Source organism: Brachyhypopomus gauderio, chromosome 8 (genome assembly GCF_052324685.1).
Source record: "Brachyhypopomus gauderio isolate BG-103 chromosome 8, BGAUD_0.2, whole genome shotgun sequence".
NCBI classification, from domain to species: Eukaryota; Metazoa; Chordata; class Actinopteri; order Gymnotiformes; family Hypopomidae; genus Brachyhypopomus; species Brachyhypopomus gauderio.
In genome coordinates this window covers 7143104-7166209 of record NC_135218.1, presented here as the reverse complement: position 1 = coordinate 7166209, position 23106 = coordinate 7143104, and the positions used below count along the sequence as shown (strand labels likewise).

The following is a 23106-nucleotide window of genomic DNA, read 5'->3' as shown; positions in this document are numbered from 1 at the left end:
CTTTCCCAGATTAAACTTGAACTTGACCTACATACAAGTTAATGAGAAGTTCAAAAAAGGTAATTTTCTTGTTTTTCAGTGGTGGTGGGATGACTTGGCTTACTTAAAGCTTACACTTTAACTAACTGCTAAACGGTAAAGATCATAAAATGATCTATTTCTAATAACAAATCAGGCTCCTGGTTAAAAGAGTTAAGCCCTAATATAAAGGCTGAGTCAAACCCCCAAGCCTTAGTGGGTTTATCTGTTTGTACAGAACAAGAACTGACACGCCCACGCTTTCATTAGCTCAACCAGACTCAAATTACCGAGCAGGACACCTGAAATCGGAGACTGCGTACAAAAGTTCACTATGGAGCAACGAAAAACACGGAAGCCTGGCTCACAGCACAGGACATTTCCGACAAATATGTATCAGCGAACATACCGTCTTGAAGTCAACAAGGTGTTGAGCATTGTTTATGTTGTCGGTACGGAGCTGAAGGTTCACCTGCACAGGTAGGTCTAGGGTCACCCACATCCTCACTTCTCTAACGCGTCTTCCAAACCACAACAACCTGCAAAATACAACAGTAAGTTTGGAAAAGAGGCACGTGGCCGGTACAGGAGATAAAATACATAAAACGCAGGCAAATATAATTCAGCAATGGTTTCATAAATTTGAGGAACAACATTTTCTTTTCAGAAACTATATTTGCCTAATTGATACAGATTCTTAGCAGTTTAGCTTAGTCATTGCGATATTCGCGCAAAGCATCAAATCGGAATATTACAATAAAATGAACTATAGCAGTTCTCTTATTTCTATTTTAGGAAGCAGTAACATTTTCCATATCTAGCCCCGTCTAGCGCAGGGGTTCTCAACTGGTCTCAGCCCGGGACCCACTTTTTCTCATTGTCATTAAGTCGCGACCCATTAAAGAAAAAAAAGTTGTAGGTTGCCATACACCATGCACTTTATGTAATACAACTTGTTTGGTGGTCTTATGAAGGACCTTTTAAAAACTATTGAAATTATTTCAAACAACAGAGTATGTAGTGTTCTGGGGCCTTCACGACCGCCCCTTGCGTCCGTGTTAAGGTAATTTGTAGACGGTGCCTTAGACGTTGCAGTGGTGAAAGTTGCACATTAAAATAACATGTTGTCTGCTATTTAAAATACGTCTATTCCTGACGTAAACAAAGTTGTAGATGTTTGTCTTAGTTGCCAGAAATAAGAATTTTCATATTCTGGCACTTTTGCTAATACTGTCAAAGTTATTGAAGAAAGAATTAAGAATATGTGAACGTGAAACAAACTTTACTAGTATGCATACGAGTGACTTTTGATACCATTAAAATTACCTTAAAACTATGTACAGTTATAAAGAAGTGTGTCCTCTTTGGGTCCGACACAGAGATACGGTCTCTGGTCCGACTGATGTAGACTGGAAAAAATGCGATATTTTTCGTTTGGCCATTTTCAACGCTTAGCGATTAGCGCTCCGCTGCTTTGCGAGTCACGCTGGTGATCAGATTCCCGCATTTGTTGATGGGGAGTGAAATAATTATATTACTCGCAAATTTAAATTTATGGTCGCGATTGCGACGATTTTAGTCGCAATCTGGAGCCCTCATGTCTGACGGGTGCCTCTGTCTTTTTTCAGGATAAAAGGTGAGTACAAAATTAGAAGAGTAGCATATTAATTTTTTTACAAACTGTCCGCGACCCACCAGTTGAGAATCACTGGTCTAGCGGATTTTGTGAGGTCCCCATATGATATCGGACCTCTTAATGTACCAACGTGATCTACAGTAAAATAAAGAAACAAGTTGGTCGTTTGGCAGTGGCTGTGTTCAGCTGTATTGGCAGACAACTCGCAGCACCATGAATCCGTCTCGCACACTTCGACTTGAGAGTGGACTGACTACAAGGACGATATATGTGGTCGGAACCGAACTGAGAGTGAATGAATAACTACAGGTAGTATTTATGTAGAGTTCGCTTTCACCGGGTTCATTAAACTGGCAAGATGAACGTGAGAATGAACTGTTATCATCGGAATGTTGTGAACACTTGTGAATTAACTTTGGTATGATCTGTTTTGCATTTAGATAAACGCCTTTTCCTGTACAGACTCTGTAGCCTTGTTTATAATACAAACACTAACAAAGTGTCACTCATGTCTTTGCCCATACACAATAGGATTTTATTGGCTAAACTCTTGGATACTGCAGGCCACATTCTAATGAATATAATAAATCAACATTTTTAGCATCTAAAATGTAATTGCCCAGAAAGAGGTTTATAAGCCTATCATTATTTTCAACATCAATATTTCTTTGCCTCATAATTTTTCATCAGCTCACTTAATTAGTACAAATGTGTCGGTTTTTTTTTTTCATTTTGTTGTTTTGTTTATATATGCCAGATCCGCATTAAACTTCAAACCTTAAAGGCTCCTATCAAGGAAACCATAATTTCCCCTGCTTTACCGAAATAAAGAATATAAAGTAATATGGAAATGTTACAATATGGAAAGTATATGGAAAGTACAATATATAAAGTAATATGGAAATGTTACAATATGGAAAGTTTCAAACATAACATTTACTCTTCCAGTCCATATATCTAAGTTACAAAGCCTACAGCAGTCTAACTGCAGCAACTTGCATTGCAGTTCTTAGAAACAAAAGTGGATAACATAAATACAAACAGACCACAAGGAGGAAATGAGAACAAAGTAACATACGATCAAACTAGGAGGGTAACCAAGACTGAAGAACAGCACGCAAAAACACAGAACATAATGACAATGGAAAACATGGGAGGGTCTTGCAAATCAAACCCAAATAGTGCTCAGAGCCACTGGTGAGGTTGAACAGTGGGCTGGATAGGATACTGGACAAAGTACTAAACAGAAGACTGGACAAATACCAATACCATTGAGACATCAGTGGGGACAGAAAATGAGACAATAACACACACTGGGTGAAACCAGGACAAGAACCAGACTAGGGACGTGAGATGGTCTACACATAAGGCAGAAGACTGTGAGGCTGGTGTGTGTGGAGGCGAGGGGCTGGTGTGTGTGTGTGTGTGGAGGCGAGGGGCTTGTGTGTGTGTGTGTGTGTGTGGAGGTGAGGCAGCATCCAGGGACTTTGTCTGTGCAGCGGTGGCCAGGGGCGCAGATGGCACTGGAGACGGGGGGGACATGTCCCCTCCAGATTTATATTGACCCCATCCGAAATCTAGCATCTACAAGCATAAACGTATATATTGTACAGCTTGGTCCCCCTCACTTCAGAATTTCCATCTGCGCCCATGGCGGTGGCTGGAGGGTTTTCAACGTCCAGACGAAACTGTGGTGTGGTGGCACAGAAATACTGAAAATGCCAACTTTGTGGAATGTTAAATACATTTAGTTCCCTCAGACACTGTCACCATGGTGACATACACATGACTGCAGTTTACTTACTGCAATGTGCGTAATGAACTATATAATGGTTGTGGTGTATAGTTTTCCAAAATCTTAACCTATGTTCCTGGTCAAAACCTTGATGGTAGAGGTTACATCGTCATCTGTTGTGTCTTTGTGTGTGTGTGTGTGTGTGTGTGTGTGTGTGTGTGTGTGTGTGTGTGTGTTATGTGCAGATGTGCCCCTTCACAAAGCAAGTTCTTCTCAGTAAAATGCACCCCCACCGTGCAGTTCAGAGTGGAAGCAGGTGCCCCGGTTAATGACCCGGATGGGGGTTCATTTCTCTCTCCACAAGTCCTCACTAAAAACACTGTGCTGTTCATCTCCATGAAAGCTGCAAGTGATGTGGTGAATGAGAGCAAGGTAACCTGGTCCTGCACCTACACCCTCCACCTCAGTTCATGCAGCCTCTCTTGGGTTGACCTGAACCCGCTCTACCCCGCTCACACTGACCCCATGGAACATAAATAATCATATATAAAAGTATATCATCAATAGAAGGCATGTTCATTTTGTGAATTGTCTTAGAGCCCATGCCATCAGCTGCACCAGATATTTTAACTAATGTATGTATTTTTGCAATGTGTTTTTGCAGTCAATGCAATCCCACTGTAAGGTCTAATATGTTGTTTATGTATTACAGTTTTCTGTGAAGTTCTATGGAGACAAGTCAGAACTCATTGGGAATGCAGTGCTACATCTTACAGCTGTTGGTATGTGTCCTTGAACTGAACATGAATGTAAATGAAGCATACATGGTTCTACAAGGGCAGCCTGTGTGAACATGCCATCAGTTTTCACCTTAGGCCTAGTGCTCTGTGTAGGTTTGACTGTCACTCAAAATGTCACAAGATAACTATTCTTCAAAATGCCATTCTTTCATAATAATCTCCTAATAACCTTCAAATCAGTTACTGGTCTTTTACTTGATGAATACTGGTAAAGACCATGTTCTCTTCAACCAGCTAATGTTCTCTTGCAGAAATCTCTCTGGATGTAGATGCAGATCGAGATGGCATCGTTGAGAAGAACAACCCAAACAAGGTGTATAATGATATACCTTTACAAGGTTTCAGCAGGTTCCTACAGGCTTGTGCCTCGGGTCTCCTAGCTCGGTTTGCTCAGGACTGTGCTGTTATTTAACTTCCTATATGATCTACATTCATGCTCTCTCCTTCAAAAAGAATAGAATTAAATATATTATTATTTTTAAGTAAAATATTTGGTGTAAAGGGTAAGGTGTGTGTGTGTGTGTGTGTGTGTGTGTGTGTGTGTGTGTGTGTGTGTCTACTGCCAACTTGTTAACACTGTCATGCTTAAAGACATGTTAAAAACTTCTACATGTTACTTATCTCTTCATGTAGTCTGAGGTAGAGATTAACCACCATTTACTGTTTCCAAGAAGTGATTGCAACACCTACATCATATTTGTCTATTAATGCCTTGGGGAATGAAGATAGACTTTGTGCTTTTAGAATATCTCCTTGTGAATTGGAATAGCCATCACAGTTTAAGAAGAACTGATCTCCATTTTGGCATAGAGAGTGATGTCTGAAATGAACTGTTTTGTGTGGAGTTCTCCCTGAAGAAGCTTCATCTCTCCCTCTCTAAGGCTTCTTGGAAGTGGGGTCCAAAAGGCCATGGTGCCATTCTGCTGGTCAACTGTGATTCTGAGTACAGTTTTCTAAAAGAAGTGGACTGTGAGAATGAGGAAGTCAATAAAGTCTCAGGTATTCAAGCCTTTCATAAGTCTCAGAGGAGGAACTTGGGTATTCCTGTACAGCAAGGAACTTAAGGGCAGATGTACAGAATATGGGTGGAGACCCTTGTGTAAGCTTGGGCATTCTTGAACTCACTATGCTATGAAATGAAGGAGTAATATACAATGTAATCTAATTGAGTGTGCACACAAGACCACTAAGAATATTTTCTAAATTATAGTTTTACATGGAAGTGAAACATAATTATTAGATCTATTTTTGCCATGTACAGTAAGACACAGAGGTACTGAGATGGTGTTGTAATGGCAGATTTAAAGGACATGTCCAAGATGATCTTGCGCACCAGAGGTCCAGCTGTGCTCCCAGAGGGCTATAAGCTAAGCCTCCACATCTCCAAGAGTCACGCTGAGAGTGTGAGGGTCTTCAGGACCAGTGGGAATCCACAGAGCTCCACTCCGAGTACGTTTAAACCGACACACCTTTGTAGGTGTCTTAGAAATCCTTAAAGATAATGTCTCATTTTATTTTATCAAACATGATCTTGACAGTGCAAATCTTTGCATCAGAAAATAGCTGAATGTTAACTAGAGGGACAACAGCAAGGTTTTCATAAGCTGATTGATCAAAAACCCTACAGTTAAAGTGAAATAAGCTTGTCTTTTTCAGAATATCTGCTCCTCAAGCTCTTCCTGAAAGACTATCCTCTAGTGCTAAATAAGGAGCATCTGGCAGGCGAGGTTCCCTATCTGGGTGGAGACTCCCAGCAGGAGCTCTTCGTGGAGGGCATTCGTTTCCCTGATAAGGACTTTGATGGGTTCGTCAACATAAACCTCAGCCTTTTAGAGCCTAATGGCCAGGTTAGTTCAAACTCTTCAAAACTCTGAGCTGTTTCATTGATTGTTTTCTCTACCAGAGTAAACATTCCTCTGTGACGTACTGTGATAGGCTAATGAATGTAAAGTGAAGATTAAGCCTTACTGATTAGTCTCTCCTAACATTTTTCACTGTGGTTTTCCAGGGTTTCCCAGAAACTCCTATATACACCGACAAGGTCCTGTTTCGTGTTGCCCCATGGATTATGACTCCCAACACCCTCAAACCTGTGGAAGTCTTTGTGTGCAGGTAGGCTAAGTGCTGAATCATTAACTCCCATCATCCCTACCATGACCACAGGTGAGGTGGACCATTAATAAAAATTATGTAATCTGTACCTAACATCACTTCTGCTGTACCTAACATCACTTCTGTTGAGCAGTGTTGTGCAGAGTTTCTGTTGATTCTCTGCTAGCCAGATGACACACATCCATTAATAACTGGACAAACCTGTTTTCTCCCACATGCCGGCAGCACATCGGACAACTATGAGTTTCTGAAGGCCATAAAAAGTCTGGTGAAGAGCAGTGGGTACAAGCTGACAATATGCCACGAGTACATGAATCGAGGAGATCGCTGGATGCAGGTCTGACTGGCTAACACTCACCACCATGAGTACATTGTTAATCAACTAGTGTGCACAACTTACTCTTACTAAAGTGGATTAGTTTGACTCCACGTCTTTGGCCAATTCTTGGTCTTGATACATTTGGAGTACTGCTACAATGGAAGTTCTGATAGTGATTTTTCCATTACTGTGTGTCCATAGGATGAGATTGAGTTTGGCTACATTGACTCACCACACCATAATTTCCCTGTCGTGCTGGACTCTCCACGAGATAGAGGGCTCAAGGATTTCCCATATAATGTCCTGCTGGTATGGATAGAAGTCCATGCTTTACATCTTTAATGTAGTCTAGCTGATATTCATTAATATGACAACAGTGGACCTTTTGCTGGACCAGTGTTGGTGGACCATTTGAAGTACATTTGTTTCCATTCATTTCATGGTGCATTTCCATCATTTACAGCTTTTGTATCATGCTTCTTAAATGTTCTAATTAGTACACATGTTGGCACCACAATGAATTCATGATGTTTACATGTTTGTAATAACTCAACGTTTTCCTACCTCCACTTTCAGTATTTTACCTTGTTGTAAAGTAACTTGAAAGATATGGTGGAAGTAAAGCATATTTAGAAATGTACACTGTTTCAGGGTCCAGACTTTGGCTATGTGACTCGTTACCCTGTGGATGAGTGGGTAGACAGCCTGGACTCCTTTGGTAATCTGGAGGTCAGTCCACCCGTCACTGTGAATGGGAAGACGTACCCACTGGGCCGCATCCTCATTGGTGTGGCCTTCCCTACGTGAGTCTTCCAAGCCCCAGTCTTTGATGTTTGGGTTGATATAGTGTGCTGCTAGAGGAGTGACTGATGTTGGAGCTGTAGCTGATAAAGAAACTAGGCAACAAGCAGTAAAGTACTGAAATGTTTCATCACCAGCACAACAAATGGCCGAAATATGGCTAAAGTGATCCAGGACTTCCTGCAGGCTCAGAAGGTTCAGGAGCCCATCGCCCTTTACTCTGATTGGCTTGAAGTGGGTCATGTGGATGAGTTCATGACCTTTGTCCCAGCTCCTGATAGGAAGGTAAATAGCAAAGCCTTCTAATATTACTTCAAATCTTGTCAACATCTCTTATTTCTCTCTTCCTATATTACGTTGACATCACTATTAGCTCATTTAGAAAGCAGCCTCTACAGATATATTCCTCTCACCAGGATAGTATTAGTAACCTTTTAGTCTGACTGGTTCTGTTTTATTACCCAGGGATTCAGACTGTTGCTGGCCAGCCCAGATTCAGGATATAAACTATTCAAAAGCTTGCAGGACAAAGGACATGGGAATGCCAAACTCTTTGAAGGTGAATATTGGCAGGTTGCCATTGTAAACGTTTAAGCTGTTTCTCTTGAGCTGCCATTGGTAAACACTACGTGTATTTTACCAGGTAAAGAAGAGGAGATCAGTGTTGACCAACTCATGAGTGACGAGGGGTTACGAGCGGAGAACGTCTATGTGCAGGTGAGGGATGTGGTTTGGACCAGCACTCGTGTGGAAGAACAAGACATACAGTAGCTTCCCTGGTCTCAGAAGATGCCTTACAGAACAGTAGCTTCTCTGATGCTCTATATCAGGCCCTGGACTGAACTAAATGGGAAACATTGTATGATTGATCCAGGTTTAGTCTACACTGAATAATCTAATCATGAAGATGTTCAAAGTACTGGAGGTCTCTTTGATAGAAATCACTTTTTTACTTCCTCACTGTGACTCTCTCTTTCAGAACTGTATTGACTGGAACAGGGATGTACTGAAGAAAGAACTTGGCTTGGACGATGAAGATATCATTGACCTTCCAATCCTGTTTAAAGTGGATCCTGAAGAGGGCAACGGGGCTGCAGCCTATTACCCTGACATGGTACAGCTTGGTCCTTCAGTGAACAGTTAATGCTGTATACGGTTATTGTCTTATTTGTCTGTTTTGCAAAGCTGTGTTTACATATAAATATTCTAAATAGAATTTATGTAGTTCACTTGTTTCTCTCGGGAAAAAATACGTTTTCCTGACTTGCAGACCACTGTGAACATTTATTTTCTGTTTACTTTTAAAGATTTCTTTATTGCTTCTCCCCATAGTGACATCTTTCAGTTAATTCAGCTGAGAGTTTAAGGTCACACATTTAGATCTAAACGAGCTGCTCCATTAACAAAGTGCTTTGCCTTGCAGTGATGATTTGACCTAGTTGATCTGTGTTGTACTGTACTGTGGGAAGGTGAACGTTGCTTGTGTGTCTGCAGGTCAACATGCTGGTTCTGGGTCAGAACCTGGGCATCCCCAAACCATTTGGACCGCAGGTGAACAGCACCTGTGCACTGGAGACAGAGATGCGCTCGCTGATGGAGCCACTGGGGCTTAAATGCACCTTCATCGATGACTTTGCCTCTTATCACAAGCGCCAGGGTGAAGTGCACTGTGGGTCAAATGTGCGGCGAGAACCTTTTGAGCACCGGTGGTGGAACCTGGAGCTGTGAGGTCATAGCCTGGACACCACCTGCCCTGCTGAAAATAGGCAACAATGAGTTGATTTATAACAATAAAGTGTTGAAATGCTTATTGAGTTTGGTGTTATTTAATTTTTTTTATTTGATGTATTGCAATTAAGGACCCCAAAGGTCAGGTTAGTTAAATTAAAAAGTGCTGTTAAAACACGGAGATTTGTTCTGCCATAAATGGACAACATTTTGACATAGGATGATGCTAACATGTAGTATCAAGTCCCTACCACTGGAGGGCACACCTTTCATTTAGTTCAGTGATTCTCAACTCGCGGGACACGTTCTGGGAGGGTCGCAGACGGCTTGTAAAAAAATTAATAGGCTACTCTTCTAATTTTGTACTCTTTTATCTTGAAAAATGACAGGCACATGCCAGGGCTCCAGACTGCGACTAAAATGGTCTCAATCGCGACCATAAATATTAACTTACGAGCAGAGGTGGGTAGGAACGCGTTACATTTACTCCGTTACATTTACTCAAGTAGCTTTTTGGACAAAAATTTACTTGTAAGAGTAGTTTTAATATGAACGACTTTTACTTGAGTAAATATGTGCTGAGAAAAACGCGACTTTTACTCCGTTACAATCGAATTTGCGTTGCGCGCTACCGTTACTTTCGTTTTGTAAATCATTCGTCTTTTCAGTGAGAAGACTGACCAACGTCTCGTCACCCGAGTATGAGTGACCAATCTAATGAAGCCGGTCAGTCACGTGATCACATAAGCAAACTTTCTCCACCGTAGCAAGAACGTGACAGAAAAACCTCCCGAGCATCCCTGACCTCATACAGCCAATGTTCACATTACAAACGTGTAAAAGGGACAGTTATATAATGCGCTGTCAGTTGTGTCTGCCAAAACATGTGGACATTTCAGCCTACAAGAACTCAACATCAAATTTGAGGAAACACGATGCGATAAGTTTGCCGTATGTATAATTTTGTGTAATACGTTTGTATGATGTAATTATTAAATGTAACGCAGTGCAATACTAAAAACCAATTCACACTCTGAGTGTACACACTAGCAATATATGATGATTTAGTTGAACCAAAGTTTGCTACAAATTGATTCAGTTAGCGTCAAGTTGTTATGGAAGATTTTCTGTATCAATATTCAAATGAAAATGTAATATGTATTTGCATTTACATGTTCCACTCATTCAAGCAACTTTGAGCTCAAAATTCAAATTCAAATGCAATAATTCCATTTACATTTGCAATGTGATAGACGTCTATTCATATTTCATTTGCACATACATTTTGATGCTTTATTTGTGTCTTTATTGAAATGAAAATGTATTTCCCGATTTTAATTAACAAGTTCATGTGATCATGCAAAGGTTGTATCAAAATTATAATTAAAATGCTATTCGCTTAATATGCTTTGCATTTTGCGATAACACTTTTGAAACGTAATTTTCAACCTCACCACCAGCTAAAAAGATGTCAATATTCAAACATTAATGGAGAAATAGCGCCACCCCTGTTTGCACTAACATTACGATACCAACAGCGCTCAAACTGTGTCAAAATGCATTTTGAAAGTGCAATCCGAGCAGATTGCATTTTCATTTCCATGGTCTTCCACTATAGTCAAATTATAGTCAAATTAGATTCCACAGCTTCACTTTATTCAGCCAATCAGGTTCCACAGCTTTCCACATCGGGCAGCCAATCAGGACTGGACTACAGCACGCTCAGCAGTACAGGCGAGTTTTTTTTAGACATGGTCGCAGAAGCGCTCATTAGATTAATTCAAAGGGTAGCAGATGAGTCCTTATGGTGAATTTACACTACATTAGTGTGAAATGTTAATCGATCAAGTGGCAGACATATCAGCCTTATCTGGCGCTGATGTGACTGTTATTGCCAAATTGAGCGCTGTGGCAGAGCAACTGTGGGCCTCAAACTACGGCAGTAGAACGGCCGACCTCGGCGAAGCGTCTCGTGTGATCAGAAACAGAAAACCATTTCTGCTTGTTAATGCTGATTTATTTAAATAAACATTTGTGCTGTCGTATTTTTAAAGTTATAAAGCGGTAATGCCTTGATGAGTGATGTTATCCAGAATCCCCCAGCGTCCCTGTTTAGTGTGGTTAATGCCACAGACGCGGCATGATAACCTGAACCCGCAGGTAATCCTCTACCAAGCCTTGATCTGTAACGTACATGTAATCATGACGCGAGCAGAAATTTTAGAAGCGAGCAAAAAACTGAAATGCGCGCTGAAAACAGGAAGTGAGCGCACTTAACAGCGCTCGGTTTTTTTTATTTTGCGTGCTCAGTGTGTCTGACTTGCTTGATTGAATCTTATCTTTGCGCTCTCATATTAAAGACCATAATCTCACTCCATACTACACCTTGTGGGTTCATAGATTGCCCTTGTTTGAGTCGAGTGGTCCTTATGTTTTCATGCCTTGGTAAGTCCTTAGTATAAGCTTCCGTTGTCTACGTTTCATGCCTTTCCCTAGTCTCAGACTATACCTTTGGGGTTCATAGATTGTGTTTGTTTAATCGAGTGTTCAGTGTACGTTTTTATTCTTTGGTCTGTCTTTTGTACGAGTTCTTTTCCTCTACGCGGAAAGAGAACCGCGGCACCGCTGAAGATATCTCTGAAGAATGTAAAAAACTTTCAAGAATGCTTTCAAAACAGTAACCCAGCAAACACACAATCCTCACCTTTCTTACAACTTTACTACAACACTGTGTTTAAGTTATTGTGACAGCACTGGAGAAATAGTGCAATTGATTATATCTATGTTCACTGCAACGGAGAGATGAAATAATTCTGGCAACTTGGGACTATGGAGAGTTTAAACGGTAAAAATAATAACGAAAATGTGGAGTACATGTACATTGTTTTTTTCTTTATGTGGTGTTGCTGGTTCTCGCGAGAGTTTCGTTTTCGTGTTCTCTTGTTTTTGGACGGCAGCCACATGAGTCGGCGATTCCCCAGTCGTGTAATTCGTGAGCCCGCGTCGCTGATCAGTCATGTAGTGTGAAAGCCACAACAACTGAAAGACTCGCAATTACAGCACAACCAGTCATGTAGTGCGAACGGCACAAAAACCTGACGACTGAAAAGTCGTGCAGTGTGAACCTGGCATTAGGGATCATAAATCAAGACCAAAAACTCGCCAGTACTGCTGAGCCAGAGCCAGAAACTATATGGCTCTGTGCTGAGCGTGCTTTAGTCCCGTCCTGATTGGCTCCCTGAGGTGGAAAGGGGAACCCGATTGGCTGAATAAAGTGGAGGGCTGTGGAATCTGAATGGAAGGCTGATGGAATCTAATTTGACTATAATTTGACTATAATGGAAGACCATGGAAATGAAAACGCAATCTGCTCGGATTGCATTTTCAAGATGCATTTTGACAGTTTGAGTGCTGTTGATATCGTAATGTTATTGCAAACAGGGGTGGCGCTATTTCTCCATTAATGTTTGAATATTGACATCTTTTTAGCGTGGTGGTGAGGTTGAAAATTACGTTTCAAACGTGTTATCACGAAATGCAAAGCATATTAAGCGAATAGCATTTTAATTATAATTTTGATACAACCTTTGCATGATCACATGAACTTGTTAATTAAAATCGGGAAATACATTTTCATTTCAATAAAGACACATATAAAGCATCAAAATGTATGTGTAAATGAAATATGAATAGACGTCTATCACATTACAAATGTAAATGGAATTATTGCATTTGAATTTGAATTTTGAGCTCAAAGTTGCTTGTAAAAGTGGAACATGTAAATGTAAATGCGTATTACATTTTCATTTGAATATTGACACAGAATAACTTCCATAAGTTGTAGCTACACGTATTGGTTGACAGTCTCATCAGTTAGTGCCTTTGTGGAACACATAAGTTACACAGGCCTAATAATTAGGAACAAACTAAAATACAAATTATTTATAATAAATAAATTTTATATATTATATTTATTTATAATAAATTATTTTTGTTATCAATAAAAGTCATTGTTTCCAGTAATTGAATTTCCCATGATGTAATTTATTGACACGAGACAGTACTCATGCATTTACTCTCTACTTGAGTAGCTTTTTATCAAAGTACTTTTTTACTTTTACTCAAGTAAATTTTTGGATGCATACTTTTACTTTTATTTGAGTAACATTTGGTTCAAGTAACAATACTTTTACTTGAGTAAAATTGTTGAATACTCTACCCATCTCTGCTTACGAGTAATATAATTATTTCACTCGTCAGTGGCGACAGGTGATACAACAGCATAATTTTTTTTATGGGTGAGGTTTTTTTGTAATTGGAAAAAAAATATCCACCATTTTTTGAGTTTGTATTTTAAAAGATAAATGATATGCTGTAGCCCCCACTCAAATGTTCGTCTCCGCTTGTGAACGTTGGGCCCTCATACACCTTCATGGAGTCCGTTTCTGACAGTTTGAGCAAAAACATGGATATTAGTGGCCTGCTGGAGGTCATTTTGCAGGGCTCTGGCACTGCTCCTCCTGTTCCTCCTTGCACAAAGGAGGAGTTAGCGGTCCTGCTGCTGGTTGTTGCCCTCCTACGGCCCCCTCCATGTCTCCTGGTGTACAGTCTCTGCTCTTGACACTCCTGGCAGACACAGCATACCTTCTTGCCACAGCTCACATTGATGTGCCATCCTGGATGAGATGCCCTATCTGAGCAACGTCTGTGGGTTGCTCAGATAGGGCAACCCACAGTTTGGGTTCTCTCTCTATTGTGAGAGAACTGACAAAATGCCAAAGTGACAAAAACAAGAAAGGACTGTGGAGAAAAGGTCTGTGGTCACCACCTGCAGAATCACTCCTTTTTAGGGGGTGTCTTGCTAATTGCCTCTCATTTCTACCTGTTGTCTGTTCCATTTGCACAACAGCAGGTGAAATTGATTCACAATCAGTGTTGCTTCCTAACTGAACAAATTGGTTTCACAGAAGTGTGGTTGACTTGGAGTTACATTGTGTTGAAGTGTTCAGTTTATTTTTTGAGACCAGACCCCTACAACACTTGACAGACCTATATACCAGACTTCAACATCTTATACCATCCATCCATTCTCATCCACATATCAAAGTTCGGGTCACGGGGGCAGGCCAGGTTTCCCTCTCCCCAGCCACGTCTTCTAGCTCTTCTGGGGAATATCGAGGCGTTCCCAGGACAGTCGAGAGATATAATCTCTCCAGCATGTCCTGCGTCTTCCCTGGGGTTGGACATGCCCGGAGCGCCTCCCTAGGGAGGCACCCAGGAGGCATCCGGACCGGATGCCTGAACCACCTCAGCTGGCTCCTCTCTACGTGGAGGAGCAGCGACTCTACTCCGAGCCCCTCCCAAATGACCGTGCTCTGTACCTTATCACTAAGTGAGAGACCGGACACCTTGCGGAGAAAACTCATTTCAGCGTGTGTGCAGGTGAGCGGCAGGTGTGTGTGGAGGTGAGGCAGCGTCCAGGGACTTTGGCTGTGCAGCGGTGGCTGAAGGGTTTTCAACGTCCGGACGAAACTGGTGTGGTGGCACAGAAATGCTGAAAATGCCAACTTTGTATAATGTTTAGTTCTCTTTTCTGGTCTTCAGTCACCATGGTGTCACGCACATGATTGCAGTTTCCTTATAGCAATGTGTTGTAGTAGTCTGTGCTGTATAGTCATGTTGTATATTATCTTACAAAATCCTTCTTTACCTGTTTAAATACTCTATAAAGCTAGAGCCTGCAGTGCAACCTGTTGCTTTTTATGAAGAAAGTGATGCAGATGTGTAATTTCACAATGTTCTTCCTATTTAGTTATATTTTCAGGTCTTTAGACACTTTCACCATGGTGTCACGCACATGATCGCAATTTACTTACTGCAATGTTATAATTGTAATGTGGTGACTTGTCAGAAAAGGGGATTAGATCCTGACCATCAGATGGTACAACAGAGGCCAACTGGGTGAGCCACCACAGGTGGTGTTAGGACCCAAGTGTTAAACTTAAAAGACAATTGGGAGATGAGATGGAAACAAACACTTTATAAGTGGAGACCTGCCTAAGAACCGGGTCACTGCATTGGTAAACCGATACTCTACTGCTAGACAGGTGTGTGACAAAGTTGAAAAAAAAGAAAATAAAACCTCTGCTTACCGAAAAAAGAACAAAAACAGGAAAACAAGAGAGAAATGGAGAGATTTGCCCTTTAGCTTATATGTGTAAAATGAGTGGAAATGAGTGACAACTCGAGGGAGAAGAGAAGAACTCAAGTAGAGAGAAAACAGGAACTCGAGGGGAAACACAAGTCTGTTTTTCTATCCCTTATAAAGCCTCTCCATCAGGTGAGGCTCATTCGGCCTGATGGCCACATTATGTAGGCTTCCTCTGGTGGCCCAACCCTGGACCCAACCCTTACAGTAATAGTCTAGACCAGGGGTACTCAAATAGAAATGATGACGGGCCACATTTTATTTTTTCAATCACTGAAGGGGCCGGTTACGGGGGGGTCTGGTGGCGACCGCATTTGAGCGTCTGCCACCTGTTTGTTGTTGCCATAAAGGCAATCCCCGTCATCGTCTTGAGATCGCGGTGCGCGATTTCAAAATAAGAGCGGATAGCGCGATTGAAAAAAAAAATCCTAAAAAAAAAAAAACACTTTTCAAAACAGCCCGCGGGCCGGCCGCTATTTGATTATGGGGGGTCTAGACCCACCGGCCACTTCATTAGGTACACCTGTCCAACTGCTCATTAACGCAAATGTCAAATCAGAATCACATGGCAGCAACTCCGTGCATTTAGGCATGTAGACATGGCCAAGACAATTTGCTGCAGTTCAAATTGAACATCAGAATAGGGAAGAAAGGGGAAAAGTGACTTTGAATGTGGCATGGTGTTTGTTTTGTTATGGCCAATGTTAGAGTGGTTGAAAATGCATAGTGACTAATAACAGGTGAGAGACTTATGAGAACTGGCTTGACTTGTTTTGTAAGCAGGACAAACCCTTATGTATTACATACTGCATACTGTTGTGATGCAGAGTCTCAGTTTTTCATTACTGTCATGAATAATATCAACACAATATCATAACCAATAACAATCATTTCAAATATAGTTTGATTTTATGCAGCCTCTCTTGGGGATGACCTGAACCAGCTCATCACACATTCATGCCTAATCACCTGAGGTAAGCCCCCCCCCCACATGACCTTTGTTATACCTGATTGGACGCATGACGAATAAAACCTAAGACGGAAAAAATTTTTTGGAAAAGTTTGAGGAATTCTGAAACTCGAAAGCACCTGTAAATGTTTTTCACATGTGCAAGAGGACATCAATTAGCCAGTACATTACAGAGCAAAAACGGCAGGCAGAGTTGTGAGTTTGGGTAGTTAATAAAGTCCCTTTGAGGGGCCGGGGTCATTTGAGTAGTTACATCCAATGCACTGAGATAGAGGTAAACAATAAAGGCCAGAAATGCAGAACAAAAGCAATTCTGACAAAACAAACAAAGTTCATGTGTAAACAATGTGGAACTGAACACGCACCATGCAGTTATCTCACCTATGGTAAACAGTATAAAGCATGTGAGAGAATTAATGCAGTCATCTCACCTATGGTAAACAGTATAAAGCATGTGAGAGAATGAATCACTATGCTAGGATGTGCAGGTCAAGGAAAGAGCACACCAACAACGAAGAGGTTCAAACCCTTTTCTGTTATGTCATCCTCAACAGCATGCAGTCACAGACAGAAAGAGGAGTGGCGAGTTCATTTGAAAATGGGATGCAAAAATATACATTTTGAGTTAGACTCTGATGTTCATGCAAATGCAATTCTAACTCTCTCTTTTCTCTTCCTAACTACTCCATCCAAATTACTGGGACTGATTGCTATTTTGCAACAAGTGACATACATATGAAGTCCGCTATAAATATGCATTATGCAGAGATAATACAGCTCTCATTTGTGCACATTACTTTGGACACAATTCTTTTATAAAGTCGGCATACAAAATGCCACATCTACCTACCCATAATGATCATGTCACAACTATAGAGATGTACTACAGCAGGGCTATTCAACTATATTTTTCTGCGGGCCAGATTTGGCAGAGAGATCTGACCTGTGGGCCAGACAATTTTCAAACCTATACCAATACTGTCATAGTGGATGTAAAATTGAACATAACTTGTTGACAGGGGTGGCGAACGTAACACTCGTGATGACAGAGCAGGCACATAGGATTGCCTTCGGGGTATGTGTCCAGTCATTATTATATTGTTTGTTTTTGGTATCAATCTTACATCTCTTCTTTGACAGCGCCATGCTTCTCAAGTGAGTCTGTTTTGGAAACCATGCAAACGTGCCGCATAGAGACACGTAAAGCGTGTGGCGTAAAATGTTGCAAATAAAATGTTATTTATTTTTACGGCGGTTTATCAAATATTTGTTATTATTTATGGGGAGTTGGGCCGCCAGTTGAATAGCCCTGCACTACAGGCTTGACCACCATCTTCTAAAGCTCAGTAACCTAAGTCTCCAAGTACAACTTATGCTCTTTTAACTGATACTGGCAAGAGGGCTCGAGCCAAGCAGTCATACATAAAGAGGCATACATTCTGTGGTGAAACTGATGGTGGGTCAGGGGTTCTTTTGTTGCAAGAGCCAGAGAGAGAGAGCACATGACCCTACATGGCACACAGGGAGGCAAGGAGAGAAAAAAGAAATGAGGGCTCACTCCCTGGGGACACAGACAGACCAGGATGGAAGCAGACACAGTTCGTTGAGGTGGACAGCTTACTCGCAGACAGAAAGACGACCACGCGTGTCAGATGGGACTGTGTGTAGCCACAGATTTACATTTACCTAATTAGTCACATATTGATTCACACTAGTGGACTGGTATCAGACACGTTTTAACCTGATGGCAAATCAATACAATTTGAATATATATGAAACACGGCTTATCCTAAATAGTAAAACCCCATGAGACTGCCTAAAGAATTAGGCCAGTGTTCGTCCAAACAGCTGACAAAGGCTTGATTGATTTCTATGATTATTTATTAGATAATTTCTATAGGTGATAAAAAATGTACATATTTTAACATTCAAAATCCAAATCCATAATACACTTAAACAGGTTGAAATTGCATTGCAATAATGCATGTAATATGACCCAATTCTCAAGATATGAGAAGAAAAAAAATAGCTATACTAACAATTCATCAAAAAATGTTTTTCAAGACATGAATAAATTGTGATATGCAGTCATTAAATTGAAGAAATTAGAAATATTTGTTTTAGCATTAATGAGCAGACATATTCACTCCCTCTAAAGAACTATCTGTTCAATACTTGGGTCACATCCATACTGAACAGCTGTCTGCTAACAAACAGTCTGTGATGAGGTGAGACCTGCACCAGGAATGCTTCATGCTAAAGAAACTGTCTTGTTTAACCTGTAATTACCAGCTATGTCACACTCCAGACCAGACCTGAGCACTGCCTAGTGTTGCATGGCTGGTGCTTAAGAGTTCAAGAGTCAAAGAACGAGGTGGTGCAAATGCACACACTGCAATTCACCCAAATCTGGACTGATTTATACCAAACCTCTCACCCACTCATCTCACAAACCAACGTACACACACACACACACACACACCCCCACACCCGTCCTAAAGCAGGTATCTATGTAATGTCTTTGTGTCGAGGTGGACGATGAATGTTCCGGACAACAACCTTCACCATCCACTCAATTCCTTCGTTCACCCCTTCACTGGGGGGGGGGAGACAAAATAAAAGTCACACTATCCTCTTATTAAAACACTTCCTTTTCAATGTAACAAGCAAACTGCTTACCCAGCAACATGAAGAGAAAAACCAGTATAGTCGCTATAATTACTGCACTATAATATTATTTATGAAGTCTACATGTACTGTATTCAAAAAAGAATATTTCCAATTTATAAACAATTGTAATTTGGTTTAAAACCTACATCTTAGAAAGCTAGTGTGCTTCTCCTATTTCCTTACCCAGTCAGAGCAGTGCAGGGCTGGACCAGACAGTCTCGTTTGCCAATTTTGGGGGCACAGTCACTGAATGCCGTCTTAATGTCAGGGACAGACAGACAATTCTAGAACAAAGAGGCACATGAATAGGAATTACACACCTATTTATATTTTGTTTCCAATACATGTAGTTTAAACCAGTCTGGCATTACAGAAGGTCATAAGAGGGTAGAGTGGCTTTGATGTTATAAATGTATTTGCTGATGATGCACTTTATTACTTTTTTGAGACCTAGTAAATATTTTCTACGGCTGTGGACAATCTAGCTAATAAAAAAACAAATGTTGGACCAGCAATGTTGGACAACTTTTTATTCAGCTTAATTTTGCCCAATTGAGTATTAAGCCAAGATAGCAGGCTAAAGTTAGTAAGGTTGCCGATAAAGCTTGCAGTGTGTGTTTACAGACGTGTTGTAAATCACATTATATTACAGAGGTTCGAGGCCCTGAGATGTAGTTCATCTTACTGTTAATGTAAAATGGCCAGTAAATACAATAACATCACAGGACTGGGGTTTCATTTGTATCATATTGCCAGTAATCCCAGGAAACTAAATATCAATCCCACATATATTGGGATATATCTGTCTAAAGTTACTGTTTAACCATAATCATTTACTGAGATTTTACATGATAGCTCATATTTACTGATAATATTAAAAACCAAGTGGTCAAAGTCAACTGTGTTTAGAAAAGAGTTATTGACTGTAGCTTATAATTACACACACGTTTAGCTCAGAGTTCACCAGAAACCATGATGAGACAAAACCATTTGTAGATGAACACATACCTCTACATCCTGCTTATTTGCAAGCACAAGGAGGGGAACACCTTCAAGAGCATCACTACTTATCATATTCTCTAAAGAGGAAAGAGATAAGTCAGGGCCAATGTTATTCTCATTAACCATTAACCAATAAATGTTTAGTAAGGTAATACATTATTACCTATACCTGATCATGAAACATTCATTTAATATCCCTAAAATAATTTCACATTTATATGCTGAACTGGAATTTAAAAAAATGTTATTCAGGTATCATAGATAACGTTAAGGACGTCCAGTGTCACTTGTGCAACCCATAGTGGGCACTGTGAACTCACCAAAGGCATTCTTTGACTCAGTCAAACGCTCTTCATCTGTAGAGTCAATGACATAGATGACTCCATGAGATTCCGCATAATACTGTAGGAGAAACATAGTGAAAGCATTTAGCAGCATTAAGGATACAATCACTTTATTAAAAGTTGCTAAAAAAATGTAAAAGTGAGCAGAAGGCCAACAGTTGCCTTTTTTGTAATGATTAAAGCCACTGGAGGTTTCATTCACGTATGTCATAGCAAAGACACAGCAATGTGCCCTTTTATTAAACAACAGGACGTCTAAGTTGTTCTCTGACAACGAATCATACGAACACTCACTTTGTCCCATAATGACTGCAGTTCGTCTTGCCCTCCAAGATCCCAAAACATCAGTCGTGCTTTACCCACATCTATGGTGCCAACTGTGCGGGGAGGTGAACTGTGTTAGAGGCAAAACTGTTCTGTTCTTCATATAAGCACTAAAAAGTAAACGAAATCCTTACTATTCAAACCGACGGTGGTTGTGATTTTGGAAAGACTCATTCCTTTGTAGTTCTTGCTGAATTTTGTTTTGGTTTGTTCCAAAAAGGTCTAAGACAAAACCAAAAGATAATAATTAGAAAAGAAATCTTGGATCTTCAACTGGCACCCTGGAATATGTAGTAGAGTAAAATGTCTGTTTAGTTAGCTAGCTAGCCTATTATGCTAAAAATGAGGGCTAGTCAGTAAAACTTACCGTTTTGCCTGCATTATCGAGCCCAAGTATTAAAATGCAGTATTCGTCCTTTTGGAACATGTATTTGTAAAGACCCGATAACAAAGTGTACATCCTAAAATGTTGGGTAGCTTTGCCGGCTCACATCACATTATCCATAAGTTGAGCTAAATTAGCTTTTAAGCCAACTAGCTGGCTAGCTAGCGCAATAAAACAGCTCACCAAAAAGAAGACAACACTTATACAGTTATTTACTTTAAAAACTAATGTGAAACAGGCACGAAATTATGAAAATTTAAAAAGACGTTTTCAATCCTTTTGACAGTGGCCAGCAAAATATACTGTAACCCCCCTTCAACTTGGCTAGCTAGCTAAATAGTTTCGTGAAGCTTGTAAACACTTCCTGGGAAGCTGCTGACGTGATATTGTGGATTGTGGGAGTTGTAGTACAATTATTGTATTGTAGCTTGATCTGTATACTAAGTGGTCTACTAAGAAACCAGATTAATTTCTTAATGTGACATAATTTAATAGAATATAATAAATATATAAAGTCTTTAGACGAATATTTTGTTATCTTTTGTCGCACAGTGAATGTTTTGTTGTTGTTTTTTTATTTATGTCTCGATAATTTCATTTAAATTGATCTCAAACTCAGTGGCCTATACTCAAAATTATTTCCCAATATTGCCGTTACCATTTTATGTGTGTATATTCAGGACATATTATGGGTTAAATTATATTGTAGCTTAACGTTGCCATTATTAGTTATTTTGTAATATATTACATTGTAGTGTTCTTTGCTCCACGGCTAGTACCTATTCAGTGGCTCGCTAGATAGCTAGCTAATTTTGCTGAGCTAATTGACATTTAAATACATAAATACCCTATGTGTAACTGAAATAAAGTATTCCATTTTACATTAAAGATATCAGACAATAAAATACTGAATACAGGCTTATTTTGTAAACTTATTTTTGTAGATCATTTATTTATGTAGGATGTGGTAGAAATACTGGAACCTCAACGTTGTGGTCCAGTAAGCCAGAAGAGAATGCTCATTTTTGGTATCTGTATTAAACCTAGTGCCACTAGGTGGAAACCTCATACAACATGTTAACTTTTCTTTACATCAAAATAACCTAGTTTAATTTTTTTAAGCTGTAAGTATGACTTTGTTTTACCTTTGCACCATTAAAGAACACAGTGTCAGTTACATTTTAAAACTACAACATTTCTGGAGGCCTTATAATCCTCCCACTGAGGGTAAAGCATAACTGATGTAGGTCAGAGGATTCCTCTGTGGGTTCAGTACATGCCAGGCTGTGGAAGAGCATTGAGGGGGCTGTGCAATGGTTCTGTGAGAAAATGAGAAGATTTGATTTTATATTTGTGGAATGATGAGTTAGTATTAGAGTATGATCAGAAAATATATTGGTTTCTGTCCTCTCTTGGGAAAGAAGTTCAGGGACAGATTAGATTATACATTTGCTTTTTGCCATCAAGTCATAAACACATCCCAAAAGGAGCATGTTCTGTTCTTGTACTCACCCTGCTAAAATGCAGACACCGTAGGCTTTTACATCTTCAGAAACCTCTCTGTTGGCACCCACTGAGACGGCTGAAGATTCCTCAAGATGAAGCATATGTAAGCTTTGTTAAGGTACAGTGACATTTAGTGGTGTTATATAGAGGTGTTAAGAGTAAGTATGACTAATTAGATTAGCCAGTAGGAAGAAATACTCTCCATGGCAGTTCTGAGTATGGGGTACCTTGTGGCTCAAGCTGCCTCTGAGGTGCTGGAAAGTAGGAAGCTGCTTTATTTCCTCCGCTGGAAGGTTAGATTGTGGAGCTACTTGTTGGAGACAAGTGCATTTTTGCATAGCCCAGACTTGTCCTCTGGTAAGTGTTTCATTCAGATGCTTTGCCCTGTGTTCATCTCTGGTAGATCTCTGTCTGTTTTGCTTTGCTTGGCTGTCTGCCTGTTTCACATCTTTTTAGGAACTCCTCTTACAGTTTGTGACTCTGGTAGCTTGCCTGATATGGAAGGGAAGTCTTAATTTGTCAAGACATAGGAACTGTGCTAGGCTGCT

At 40.3% G+C, this 23106-nt stretch overlaps 2 protein-coding genes and 1 long non-coding RNA gene across 4 annotated transcripts; 1 reads left to right on the top strand and 2 right to left on the bottom strand.

Moving 5' to 3' along the window:
- The first annotated feature begins 301 nt into the window (after positions 1-301).
- On the top strand, positions 302-9229 carry LOC143521331 (protein-arginine deiminase type-2-like). Of its 2 annotated transcripts, none has more exons than XM_077014092.1 (16): positions 302-498; positions 3635-3821; positions 4102-4171; positions 4441-4502; positions 5071-5188; positions 5489-5638; positions 5846-6036; positions 6198-6301; positions 6527-6638; positions 6822-6929; positions 7272-7423; positions 7559-7706; positions 7887-7980; positions 8065-8138; positions 8401-8535; positions 8916-9229. In XM_077014092.1, exons 1-16 carry the CDS (start codon positions 353-355, stop codon positions 9147-9149), a joined length of 2085 nt encoding a protein of 694 aa, XP_076870207.1. In that variant the 5' UTR covers positions 302-352; the 3' UTR covers positions 9150-9229. The 2 variants fall into 2 exon arrangements, with proteins under 2 accessions (XP_076870207.1, XP_076870208.1); XM_077014093.1 differs by lacking the exon at positions 302-498 and adding an exon at positions 1536-1654.
- Positions 9230-18190: 8961 nt separating this feature from the next.
- On the bottom strand, positions 18191-21425 carry arfrp1 (ADP-ribosylation factor related protein 1). The gene is made up of 7 exons (XM_077014091.1): positions 21035-21425; positions 20802-20889; positions 20638-20720; positions 20320-20401; positions 20006-20076; positions 19181-19281; positions 18191-18923 (listed from the first exon to the last, which is right to left on the bottom strand). Exons 1-7 carry the CDS (start codon positions 21125-21127, stop codon positions 18836-18838), a joined length of 606 nt encoding a protein of 201 aa, XP_076870206.1. The 5' UTR covers positions 21128-21425; the 3' UTR covers positions 18191-18835.
- A 595-nt stretch (positions 21426-22020) lies between these two features.
- LOC143521027 (uncharacterized) lies at positions 22021-22900 on the bottom strand. The gene is made up of 3 exons (XR_013132601.1): positions 22786-22900; positions 22565-22644; positions 22021-22371 (listed from the first exon to the last, which is right to left on the bottom strand). It is a non-coding gene; the product is annotated as an uncharacterized LOC143521027 (long non-coding RNA).
- Positions 22901-23106: the final 206 nt, after the last annotated feature.